This window comes from Lampetra planeri, chromosome 53 (genome assembly GCF_965212315.1).
Source record: "Lampetra planeri chromosome 53, kcLamPlan1.2.h2, whole genome shotgun sequence".
In the NCBI taxonomy this organism is placed as follows: domain Eukaryota; kingdom Metazoa; phylum Chordata; class Hyperoartia; order Petromyzontiformes; family Petromyzontidae; genus Lampetra; species Lampetra planeri.
Window position 1 is genome coordinate 6,191,496 of NC_136159.1, and position 12,539 is coordinate 6,204,034.

At 53.7% G+C, this 12,539-nt stretch overlaps 1 protein-coding gene across 1 annotated transcript in view; it reads left to right on the plus strand.

The window, feature by feature from the left end:
- Window positions 1-11,995, plus strand: part of CTIF (cap binding complex dependent translation initiation factor) — a 30,224-nt gene extending 18,229 nt beyond the window's left edge. The window contains exons 7-11 of the mRNA XM_078617413.1: window positions 136-225; window positions 1,390-1,623; window positions 2,525-2,680; window positions 3,641-3,694; window positions 3,871-11,995. Coding sequence (XP_078473539.1) covers window positions 136-225; window positions 1,390-1,623; window positions 2,525-2,680; window positions 3,641-3,694; window positions 3,871-4,089 — 753 coding nt within the window. The 3' untranslated portion in view covers window positions 4,090-11,995. The remainder of the gene's footprint in view (window positions 1-135; window positions 226-1,389; window positions 1,624-2,524; window positions 2,681-3,640; window positions 3,695-3,870) is intronic.
- Window positions 11,996-12,539: the final 544 nt, after the last annotated feature.

Genomic DNA, 12,539 nt, shown 5'->3' on the forward strand with positions numbered 1-12,539 from the left:
GCGACTGCCGGGGCGAGGCTCCGCGTCGTAGCGCTCCGTTGCGGCGAGCCGATGACGTCGCCGCGGCGTCGAGCGTTGGACGTGCGTTGCTTGATCGACGTCGTCGTTGTCGTCGTTGTCGTCGTGTGCCTTTAGCAGCGGCCGAGGATGGAGTTTGCTCCCAGCCCGGACGCCCCGCTGAGCAACAGCGTCGACATGCTCTCGCAACTACTCGTCGACATGAAGGTGACAGTTGTTCACGGTTTTTTCTTGTCGAACAGCGGGCGGCACCACACGTGTCCGCCGTTGCCGCGCGGATTTCCCACAGCGTAGCGGAGATTTATAGACGGGGTATAGACAGGATGACTCGTCGCGTACCAACCGGTGTCACACGCCGTGCGCCTTTCTGGGGACAGAAAGGCGCACAAAATAGTAAAACACGCAAACGGGTGTTTCGGCACTTCCCATGAGCACGGCCGGCTAGGTACGGTGCGAAAAAAGTTCAACATACACACGCCTACACCGTAATAATGCGTGTATTATTAAATATAAAAAATCGCGTTCTCGTAGTGCTCCGCTGAACTCGGACAGTGGGCGGTCATCAACAATTTGTGGCGTTGTTTGTACGGAGCCACAGCTGCTGCGTGGATGCTAGGAATTTCATGGAAAGTGTCAACATACACACACACATACACGCACGTGCGGCACGCCACAGGAGGGCACCAGAGCTGCTCCATCCCTCTCTGCCACGCGAGATCCTGCATCGCACACACACCAGTCCCAGCGGGCTGCTCCGCACGTTGAGCTTGGCGGTGGCGGCAGCAGCGGCAGCTTCTGGAACCGGCGACGACAGTACAAGCCGCGGCGGTTACTCTGGCCTTGGGCATGTGGGGAGCGCGGCGTGGCGTTAGCGCCAGGGTTAGCGTCGCTTGCGAGAGTGACCGGGCGCGTTAGACTGCCGGTAGGGGGCGATGCTTGCCGCTACTGTGTGTGATCCCAAATGAATAATTCCGGTGCAAAATTTGGCAAATTTGGACCCTGACGCCGAACACAGTGGCACCGCCGTTGCGAACGACGTCACGCGGATCTTCGGCATCCGCTGTGAGCGAAGCAGACGTCGTGTCGGCGGTATCATTTATCGCGGTGATCACGCGCCGCAGTAATAACCAGGTAGCCGCCGGATTCGAACCGCGAGCCTCTGCAACGACGAGCGGCGAACGTGGCAGCGCCAGGACGCCACGTCGCCCTCTGGATTGCCGGCGGTGTGTGCGGTTGCCCGGGGTAGTGCTGGTGGCGGTGCTGTGCGCCAGTTACGTGACGGCGGTGGTGGTGGTGGTGGTGAGAGGGGAGGGGTTCACGTAGCGCAGAAGTGGAAAACGGAATGCAGCTCTGTCGCCTGCGTCGCACCAGCAGAGCGGCGGCGGCGCCGGTGCGGACGACGGGAGGCTGGAGCGCGTCGTGGGCGAGGCCTGGCGCCACGCGGAGGCGGACGAGGCGGCGCTGAGCGGCGTCGTGAGCGCCCTGTTCGAGGGCGCCGTCGCCAACCGGAGCGTGGCAGCCCTCATCGCCCGCCTGTGCAGCCGCATGCTGGCGCTGGCGCCGCACGGGAACAAGTTCCGCGGGCTGCTGCTCAACGCGCTGCAGGTGAGGGAGTGGCGGGCGTGGAGGGAGTGGAGGGAGTGGAGGGCGTGGAGGGAGTGGAGGGGGTGGAGGGAGTGGAGGGGGTGGAGGGGGTGGAGGGGGTGGAGGGAGTGGAGGGGGTGGAGGGCGTGGAGGGAGTGGAGGGGGTGGAGGGAGTGGCGGGCGTGGAGGGAGTGGAGGGAGTGGAGGGGGTGGACGGGGTGGAGGGAGTGGAGGGAGTGGAGGGGGTGGACGGGGTGGAGGGAGTGGAGGGGGTGGAGGGGGTGGAGGGAGTGGCGGGCGTGGAGGGAGTGGAGGGAGTGGAGGGGGTGGAGGGAGTGGCGGGCGTGGAGGGGGCGGAGGGGGCTGTCACGGTGCCCACAGGTGGCTGAAACGCAGCACGTTGCCGAGTTCTGTCTGTGTGCCTGGCAGTGTCGGAGTTAGCGCTTTGCGCTGCGAACCCGGCGACCGAAATTCGATTGCCGCTCACGATTATCTAAACCAGTTCTGGGCTTCCCCTAGGTCGACTCGGCCTAAGACGAGTGCCTGGTGCGGTGTGTAAACATCGCCACTTGGGAGACAAAGGCGGTCGGGCGTGATGCTGGCCGCCCACCAGCCCGTGCGCCGTGCCGGCCTTCATAGGTGCTACTCGCTAACAGCACTTTCCCCAACAGTCTGTTAAGGCTATACGGGAGATATTTGTCTTGTGTGTGGGGAGCGGTAGTGCAACAGGCTTTTAGCACGCTCGGCTTCGAACCCAGTGACCTGAGTTCGATTCCCATCATAGCCAACGTCAGTGACGATTATCTTAACCGGTCCCGGGCCTGCTGCAAACAGCACTTGGCCCGAAACAGTCTGTTTAACGCTATACGGTGTGGGGGCTCTTTGTCTTTTGCGTGCGTGTGTGTGCGTCCTCCCCGGCCAGTGCGAGTACGGTCAGCGCGCCGACACTCGTCGCCGCGACGTGGAGCGCTGGCTGGGCTTCGTCACCTTCCTGTGCGAGGTGTACGGCACGATGCGCAGCAGCGCGTCGGAGCCGTACCGTGTGCTGGCCATCCCCGTCTACACCTGCCTACAGGAGGTGCCGCACTCGCGCATCTTTCCTTTCCTTCCCCCGATCATCCTCGCGGCAGCAGCGGCGGCTCCTCGGCCAGCCGTCGAACAATAGACGGTCCACCGGATCGCGATGTGATTCGTAATATTGTTCGACCCGGCAAGGATGTCACCGTATCGCGCGCTTTCGGATGCGCTCCTGCGGCCGTCTGGAATGCTCTTCCTTGCGATATTAGGAAGCCATTGGAGCTATGTGCTTTTAAATCGTCATCATCATCTAGATTGACAACTCATTTCTTTAGAACTGCTTCTTGTGTTTCGATTTAAAGCTTTCGTGACTGCAGGGATTCATCTTCTTGGTTCTTTCGGTAAAGTCACGGCCACCCACACTTTACCGAAAGAACCAAGAAGATGCTTCTTGTGTTTTTAGTTTGTTGTCCTTCCTCCCTGCATCTCCGATTGCCTACGTACGGTGCAAAACAAGTTCAACATACACACATACACACGCATGTACTGCAATCATACGTGTATTATTTTATTTTATATGTATATAAACGCGTTAATTCATTCGGCAAGTGCACAATCGCGGAGCCATCCGGTAGCGTTGTCGGTGTCCGTGCTTAGCTCCGCTGAACTCGGACAGTGGACGCTCATCAAAAAATGTGTGGCATTGTTTGTACAAAGGCTGCTACAGCTGTTGCTGTGTGGATGCTCGGAATTTCACGGAAAGTGTCGCAGGGGGGGGGTGGGGTAGGGATGCTGCCACAGTGAGTGGTGTAGTGGTGAACACTGCTGGACTTGCGAGCTAGAGGTCGCCGGTTCGATTTGATCTCCCGGCGCGGCGGTTGAAAGAATGGTGCAAGTTTCTCAAATCCTCCTCCCGCACACCGATTCCTTTGTCTTTCACCTTGGTTGTTTTGTTCTTGAAGAAAGTACCGTCTGATTATCCCTCCCCCTGCTCTCCCATTGTCCGTTGCTTCCCCGGCAGCTCCTCAAGGCCGAAGAATTTAAGGAAGACGCCGTCCTCTGCTGCTGTCTGGAGGTAAGTCTCTTAGACGCGTCGCAGCCGTTCGCGCGCAACCACGAAGTCGTCTCCGCGGTGACCAAATCGCGCCGTAGAAAACGCGTCTCGTCGCCCTACGCGTCGTTAACAGCTCTTGGCCACCGCCCTCTCTTCACCGCTACCTCCCCCCCCCCCCAAACGCCCCGCTCGAACAGCTGCAGAGCGTCGGGCGGCTGCTGGAGGAGCAGCTTCCGGGGGTCATGACGGAGACGCTGGCGCTCGTGCGCGACAAGATCCTGAGCCCGTCGGAGTCGGCGCTGAGCCGCTCGCTGCTCCTGGAGGTGGTGGAGCTGCACGCGACGCGGTGGAGCCGCCTGGCTCCGCACGCCTCACGCTACTACACGCGCACGCTGCAGCAGCAGCTCACCACGTGAGGAGCGCCGCAGCGGCGAGCGACGATGACGATCGCCGCAGATTTGCATCGCTCGCCCATACGCCTGTGTCGATACACCCAGCTGCCAACGTTCGTCACGCAGGCACACTGCCGTACCCTAGCAAACGCGCGCACACACGCGCACCCGGTTACCCGCACGTGCGCCGCTAACAAGCACCACACACCCTGTCACCCACGCGACGCACACACTCCACCGTGGCAACCCACACACACCCTGGCACCACATCCCACACGTACTCTGCCACCTTTGACCACGACACTGCCACCCTCGTACCACACACCCTGCCACTCATTTACAATTCACCACACACACTGCCACCCCTCGCACATGAACTCGTGCGCCCACCCACCCCCTAACTCTTCATCCCTCTTTCTCTACCTCCCATTGTTAGCTGTCTCTTTCTATCTCCATATTTATACAGATATTACTCACCGTTTCTCTATGCATATATCTCCATATCTCTTTCTAGGCATTCGCTAACAGCACTTTTTCTGGAGTGTCTTTAGATAATCGTCGTATTTGCTTTATACGAAGACAAAATGTGTTTTGGCGAGCACCCATGAAAACTGGCACGGCACAGGATGGAGTGGGTTGGCCAATACTGCGCCTGGCCTCTTTTGTCTCCCCAGTGCCGATATTTACACACACACCACAGCGGGTACCCATTTATGGTCGTGTCGACCTAGGCAAGGCCCAAAACCGGTTCAGATATTCTCCACTGTTATTGGTTTTGAGCGGGTAATCGCACTCGGGACGCTGGGTTGGTAGCGCAGCGCGCTAACCACTACGCACACACAGGCCAAACACACACACACTCACCATTGGAACCTCATTTGCCAGTAAAAAATATGATAATAGTTTTTTTACCCTTCTATCTGGTGCATTGTCTTTGAGTTGTGCGCCTTTTGGCGTCATCTGGTCCAACCCATGTGAGACTAGGCTCGAAGGAAAGCTGTCTCGGGTGTGGACCAATCAACTTCAAGGACAGCACATACATTTTCAGAGTTATGTTTTTTGTTTGCATTATGACTGCAGGTATTGTGGTCTATGCAAACATGACTCCTTGTAAAAAAGGTGTCAGTTTTGTTGCCAGATAGAAGGGTAAAAAACCAATTATCACACACTTGCGTATCATTCTTATGTTTTCAGCAGTTGATATGGTGGTCATGTGGAGCAGCACATGGGTGACGTTTCCATTTGAAAAAAGTCAGCGTTCAAACATTGCTCATCTCACGTTTACAGCCCCAAGCCACTGTTGACTCCCCCCCCCCCCCTCCCCACAGTGGCACTCATTTTATCTTGCCTTAACCGGGGCTTAGTTTCTCACCGATGATGCTCTGGAGTAGACACATGACTAGTAGTTATACTGCCATCGAAAGAGGTGTACTGGATGTGGTGTGCAGCGCGCGTGGAAATATTTTGCGTGTCGCTGGTGGCAAGCGACTGGTATTAGCCACCTCGGCCACAGCTGAAGGGAAACTGGGTGTGGCGCTGCAGGGTGCTGGTCGCCGTTGCGTTTAACCGGCTGCGGTTACGTCCCGGTTATAACTAAAGAATTGATGTAACCCGGAGGTAAAGCGACTGTTTCGTGCAATGATCACCGGTGAATTTCAGTCGTATACTGAAGCGGTGGAGGTCATCCTGTGATTGGACTTTTTTTTTAGCAAAATTATTTTTTAGTTTATAACCATGGAGTTGTCGATTCCACTTGTAGATCCAGCCAACCCCGAACTAACTCAACACCCTAACCCCATCCGGAGCTTCTCACGTTCCGTTCAATCGATAATTCATATGGGCATGTCGCAAACAACTGATTTCCTGCACAAGCGAGCATTGAGGCGATGCGCATTTCCCATTCACAGCGAGCCGATGCACAGCCACCGTTGACCCCCCCACGAAGCGGTTACCCCTTTTTTATTTTTTACCGACCCCAGCGGCATGATGGGCCTGAGTCGACCCCCCCCTCCCGACCGGGGATGTGAACTCGCGCGGACCTTCCGATCGCGAGTCGCTCCCTCCACCGTGGACGGATTCTATAGGGAGGCACCGAAACACGGAACGAGCGCGTCATCATCGGCTTCCAAATTGTACCGCACCGCGGGGGAAGGGGGTGGGAGAGAGAAGTGGGGGGGAGGGGGGCGAAGGGCTGGGGGGGGGGTGCCGGGAGTGCACCAGTGGTCATTTCAAAAAAGTTGATCGACGCTTGCGTTGTTGCATGTTGCGTCTTTGTGTCCGCGTTGACGCATCACGCGTCCGTGCTGCGTCCGTGCTGCATCACGCCGCAGCGCGGCTCTCCGCTGCGGATCTCAGTTCGTTCTCGCTTGTCGTCGTGCCCGTGGAGTGAGATGTCGGGATGTCGTGCCTGAAGAACACAACAATGGAGAACACAGCAATGGAGAACACAACAATAGAAAACACAGCAATGGAGAACACCACAACAGAGAACACAACAATGGAGAACACAACAACGGAGAACACAACAATGGAAAACACCACAACAGAGAACACAGCAACGGGGACCACAGCAACGGAGAACGCAGCAACGGAGAACACAGCAATGGTGAACACAACAACGGAGAACACAACAACGACCCTGATGTTCAGGAAAGGGGTGGGGGAGGTGGGGGTGGCCGTTGGTGTTCAGGGTGAGGGACGGTGGCTGCGAACCTCAGAGTGACGTTGCTCCCCACTCCTCCTCCCGGGGCCGATGTTGTTTAGGTGGCGACTCTCAGCTCGTGACGTTGGGGCTTCCAAGCGGGAGATGCTTATGCAATTGGGAGGGCAGTTTGCGTTGGAAGTAATACTGCACTTGCTTGTTCCGAAGAGAGCAAGCAAAAAGGAATCGATACAAGGGGGAGACGATAACGAGGGCTGCACCTGAGAGTTATTTTCGTCTTCTTGGTTCTTTCACGTAGAAGGGAAGTAATAAAATAATAAAAATAAAACATAATAAAATAATTCTCACGACGTTTCGGCCACAACGCAATCAGACGTCCTCAGGTGAAGACCAGGTCTGTCGGGGAGACAGCGTCAGAATTATTTTATTATGTTTTATTTTTATTATTTTATTACTTCCCTTCTACATGACTTTACCGAAAGAACCAAGAAGATGAATCCCTGCAGTCACAAAAGCTTTAAATCGAAATTTTATTATGTTTTATTTTTATTATTTTATTACTTCCCTTCTACGTGACTTTACCGAAAGAACCAAGAAGATGAATCCCTGCAGTCACGAAAGCTTTAAATCGGAGTTATTTTCTTCTTCTTTTGCTGCGTGGATTTTCCGTGGTGGTGCAGCACAGCTGGCCCACGTGGTGTGGCGTTCGTGTCGGGGGGGCCGTCGTGTCGCGCGGGATGATGTTCGCCGTGTCGCGCTCTGGTATTCGCCCTGTCGCTCGCGTGCTTTGATGTTCGACATCGCAGCGCCCGGGCACGCGCGCTACGATGCTCCGATGCGTACGGCTGGAACTTCCACTCGCCTTCCCGATTTCCCGAAGAAGAAGCAGCTGCCGGCACGTGGAGCAAAACGTCGGACGTCGTTCCCCCCCCCCACCCCCCCCAACAATAGCAAACGACAAACTCAACGGAACGGAGCTGTTCCCGCAGGAAAAAAAAGGCTCCTGGCACGTGTTGCGAAACGTCGGACGTCGTGCTCAACAACACGCGGTACACGCCGAAAGCACATGGTAGAGAGAGCTCAAGTGTTGTGTTTTTTTTTTAGTTTGTAAGGCGAGAGCGGTGTAAAGCTGTTGCACAAGGACGGTGAAGGATTCTGATGCACTTGACCTGACCCGCTGGGCTGGTGTGGATGGACAGACCTGGGGTCGATTATAATTGCAGTTGCGTCATCCCTAATGAATGGCAATGCCACCGTAATTGTAAGGTCAGCCGGCTAACGGTGCTGCGTGTAATGGCTTTTCATTATAATGAATCCCCAGGTCTCGGTGAACGATGTACGGACCGTTTCCTGTCTGCAGTGTTGAATTGGAAATGGGTTTCTTGAACCATTGCAATGTGCCATAGTGAGGCAGAACAATAACGATAGTGTAATGTACAGCCCTTTGTCAATCCACTGCTGGATGAAGGCCTCCCCCACGCTGCGTCGGTCACGGGGCACCGTTTTGTTTGTCCGCGCGGTTTAAGCGAATTGGGGGTGACTGTTTTCCGAAGTGGTTCGGATGCCGCCTGCCCACTGGTGTCAGCCGTGGCTGGGAATCGAACTCTGGTCGATGGTGCGGTGCGGCGCTCACCACCGCTCGCCGGCGCTCACCACCGCTCGCCACCGCTCACCACCGCTCACCACCGCTAACCACCGTGCCACCAGTTCACCACATCCGCAGCCTGTTTTTGTGAACCCACTGCCCGATGAAGCCATGATGGATATTCGACTATACTTCGCAACACCAGTCAAGTGCAGGTTCAAAGGCGGGAGGAGTGCAGAACGAACCAGGAAATGTTGTAGCCGCACGGCCCTCCACCTACCGCTGCAGCGACGCCCGTCGAAACGACGTGGCGGGTGTCTCAAATTGTCCGGGCTCGTCTTGGAGGTCGCTGCCATGTGTTGCGGTTTCAGCCGCTGGATCTGGCGGAGGGCGGTAGAACGCCTTGGCAGCGAGAAAGTACCGTGGCGATGGTGGTGGTGACGGTGGCGATGGTGGTGGCGACGGTGGCATCGGCGGTTTGGGAAACTTTGACGTCGTGGTCTTGATCGGCCGTATCACGGCCACTCGATGCCCGTTCCTATTTATTTTCCTCCCGCTCGCTCACTCGCTCACGCCTTGGGTGTCGGGTGGCACGTCCTGAGTGGACGGCACGGGGTGGGGGGGGGAGTTTGGCTTCCAATATTCACGGCCGTTTTATTTGCGCGAAAAAATCCATTCCAGGAGTTTCGCGAATGACGACAAAAATCGTCCCGACGCGACTGGGGTGAAAAGCGCAGGCTGTAAAACCGGAAGTTTCAAACAACACACAAAATAGGTGACTTTTTTTCGCTGATGATAATTCTGATGAAGCCAGTAGTCCGCAGTTACCTATCACTGCTTCGCCGCTGACGTCAGTCGGTCACCCACATTTGTTGTGATGCTGACCTAAGACGCGAGGACAGCGGCGGTGCGGTTCTTCGGGAAACGTTTATGGTTTGCGCACGAGGCTTGAAGGGCCGTGTGCGCCCCTCGCACGCGCTCGCGCGTTGTTTGAATTTCGAAGAGCCGGCGTGGCCCTGAGCCGCGTGGAATGAGAATGAAGGAGTGTGTGGGGCCGTGTGCCACCCGTGGACCTTATGAAATTAAGTTGTGGGCCTGTGTCTGTCTGCCCCCCCCCCCCCCCCTTAGCCGAGTTAAATCACTAATGTTGCGTCGCTCAACGGTTTTAATTTAATGTATTTATTTCAGGTTTTACTGTTTCGGCGAGTTTAAACGACGAAAGTACGTCGCTCATTTAAATTTCTCTCTGAAAAGTTTGAAAGTGTTTTAATTTAAAAAAAAGTAATATTTAAACTCCACGAGCAAATTCATGAAGGACAATCACGAAACCAGTGGGGGTGGGCTTCTTGTTGGGGTTTTTGTTTATTTTTAAAATGAGAGGCAGTGTCTAAAATTACAAATATACCCACGCACACGTGTTGAGTTTTCTCCACAATTGGTTTTTCAAGTTCGAGATCACGCTTTAAACAAAAAAAAGACGACACCGACAACCACTTTGACATTTTTTATGGGTTAATAAAGGATGCAAAAATGTTCCATTATTATAATTAATCTGGCGGCTCGTGTGTGTTTGTGTATAATCCGTTGGCTTGCAATGCGCAATCGTGCAGAGGACCTTCGTACATTTGGCCATCTGTGGTGGGGCCACGGTTTGCCTTGTCTTTTGTTTTATGCCAAAGTCCCTCGCTTTCGGTGGTACGCGGTTATTTTTGCGGCGATGCGAGGTTTGACGGCTGCGCTGCTGCTGCATCGCGCTCCCGATGCGTTCACGGGTCGTGCCTGCTGTCGCCGCCGCGCATCGTTCGGCACGATGTCCCGACGTGTTGCCGCCACGTTTTGCCGCGGCCAGCTAGCGGTGAAATGTCGGACGTCGTACCGAGCGGCACGACCCGCCTACACATCGAAGGGAACCGTTTCCAGCGACGTTTCGACGAACGCCGCGGCGCTGATCGTTGACGAATATCGTTTGTCGTCTGAGCAAAACAATTATTTGAAACGTTTGGCAGACGTTGGATGAGGTGTCGGTGGAGCTCGCACACATGTAGCGGAGCGCTGTCCCAGGTGTGCTCGGTTGTGCTGCTACTGTACGCCCGCAAAGTGTCCCACGTCTCGCCAGCTTGCCCTCACGGAGAGTGACCCTCCTGAGGTCGAAGAAAATGAACCGGGTGCAGCAGGCCCGACCGATTTAACCGCGTTAAGCCCGGTTAAGAGTCGTTCACTTCACAGAAGGTTACGATTCGTAACCAACCCCCAAAGATAGTCGGCATCTTTTTGCGTTATTACATTTTAGCGGTTGCACGATATATTGAGTTTTTGTTTCAGCATTAAAACAACGACCGGGGTGGGGAATGAGAGGGGGATGTCCACTCGTAGGCTGTCGCGTTATATATAACACAGTACTGTATATGATTTCTCGTTTTTACTTTATATATATAAAAGATGCTTTCGCGAGATTGCATTTTTCTGACTGTCAGTCGCGATGGCGGAGGGGATGAGAAGTGTGCGTAGGGTAGCCGCGTCGTGGCCACGATCCCTCCGGCAGCATCTCCGATGAACACGGTTGGCTACGTACGACGGTGCGATTTTGAAGTTCCAAGTTGGATACGTCGAGACGGTGTAATGTCCACGATCGTCCTGTTTTTTTGGTTTAAATTTTTTTTTGTTATCGCATCGCGATTTGTCGTCGCTCGTATTGGAAAGAAAATGTGTGATTCAATCTCCGGACACTTTTTTTTTTTATGAACTAGCAAACACAAATGGATGTGCTCATAAATATAATAGCCTGAGTTGTGCGCCTTTTGGCGTCATCTGGTCCAACCCATGTGAGACTAGGCTCTAAGGAAAGCTGTCTCGGGTGTGGACCAATCAACTTCAAGGACAGTGCACATGATCAGAGTTATGTTTTTTGTTTGCATTATGACTGCAGGTATTGTGGTCTATGTAAACATGACTCCTTGTAAAAAAGGTGTCAGTTTTGTTGCCAGATAGAAGGGTAAAAAAACAATTATCATATTTTTACTGGCAAATGAGGTTCCCATAGTGTAGAATATAATAGCCGTTACAAGTTACGGTTCGGAATTTACAAAACGTTTTTTTTTAGTTGGCGGCGGTTTGGCATTTGCTTGTAATCATGTCGCCGTGCTCGCAACTCTCAATATTCGCGCGCTGTTTGATGCTGGTGACATGCTCGTCCATAAGCGCTACAGATGGCAAAGTAGCAACGATTAAACGCAGGCATCGGGGAGGGCTCTTATCGGGTGAACTGCAGTCGGGAAGACCTCTTATTGGGTATGTGTTTGTGTACTTGGGGGTACTATGCGCAGCCAGGAACAAGAAACAAACGCTGCAAGATTAAACGCGATGTAAAATTACTAAATTATAATCTTAATGTGGAGCTTTCGTGACTGCAGGAATTTCTCTTTGGTTCTTTCGGTAAAGTCACGTATGAAGATAAAATAATAAATTAAATACTAGCATACAACGTTTCGATTGCAACACAAGCAATCATCATCAGGTATAGATGAAATAGAAACACAAATCTAGTATACTTAGAAATGGAATAACATAACAGTCAACACCCTACCTGGTTGATTACGTTCTTCCTGAGAATGCTAAATTTGAGAGAGAGATAAAACACAGAACAAGAAACATATAGACAGACATATAAGCAGACAGATATCACAGAGATACATAGAGAGAGAACAAACATAGGCACACAGAGAAAGCAACGTCTCTGTATCGAGGCCTTAAATAGAGAGAGGGGGCGGGGGCGGAGAAAGAGGGAGGGGCTAGAGAAAATTAGCATGTCCATGAGTACTAAATTATAGCCCCCCCCCCCCCCCCCCCGGTCGCCACTCTCCTACTGGCAGACAATGTCACGTTGCAGGCCGGGTGCTGTGTGTTCACCTTGTCTCCCACACAGGGACAGCTGCCAGTCGGGGGGTGTTTAAGGGTCCCCTAGGCGAAATAAACAGCGAGGCATCATTGGGGGTTCAATTGCAAAGGCAAGTATTATTATTCTTTGGGTCTTTCGGTAAAGCCACGTAGATAGAACAAATAAAAACAAGATCGCGACATTTCGATCGCAGCACAATCAATCGTCATCAGGTGAAAACTATGGCGGGAGAGCTGCAAAGGCAGGGAGTTATGAAGGTTTGAGATGGGTGTAGCCCAAGGGTCAGTGGGCGGGGCTAGAGATGAAATTTGCATGTAAATGTAAGATCAGAG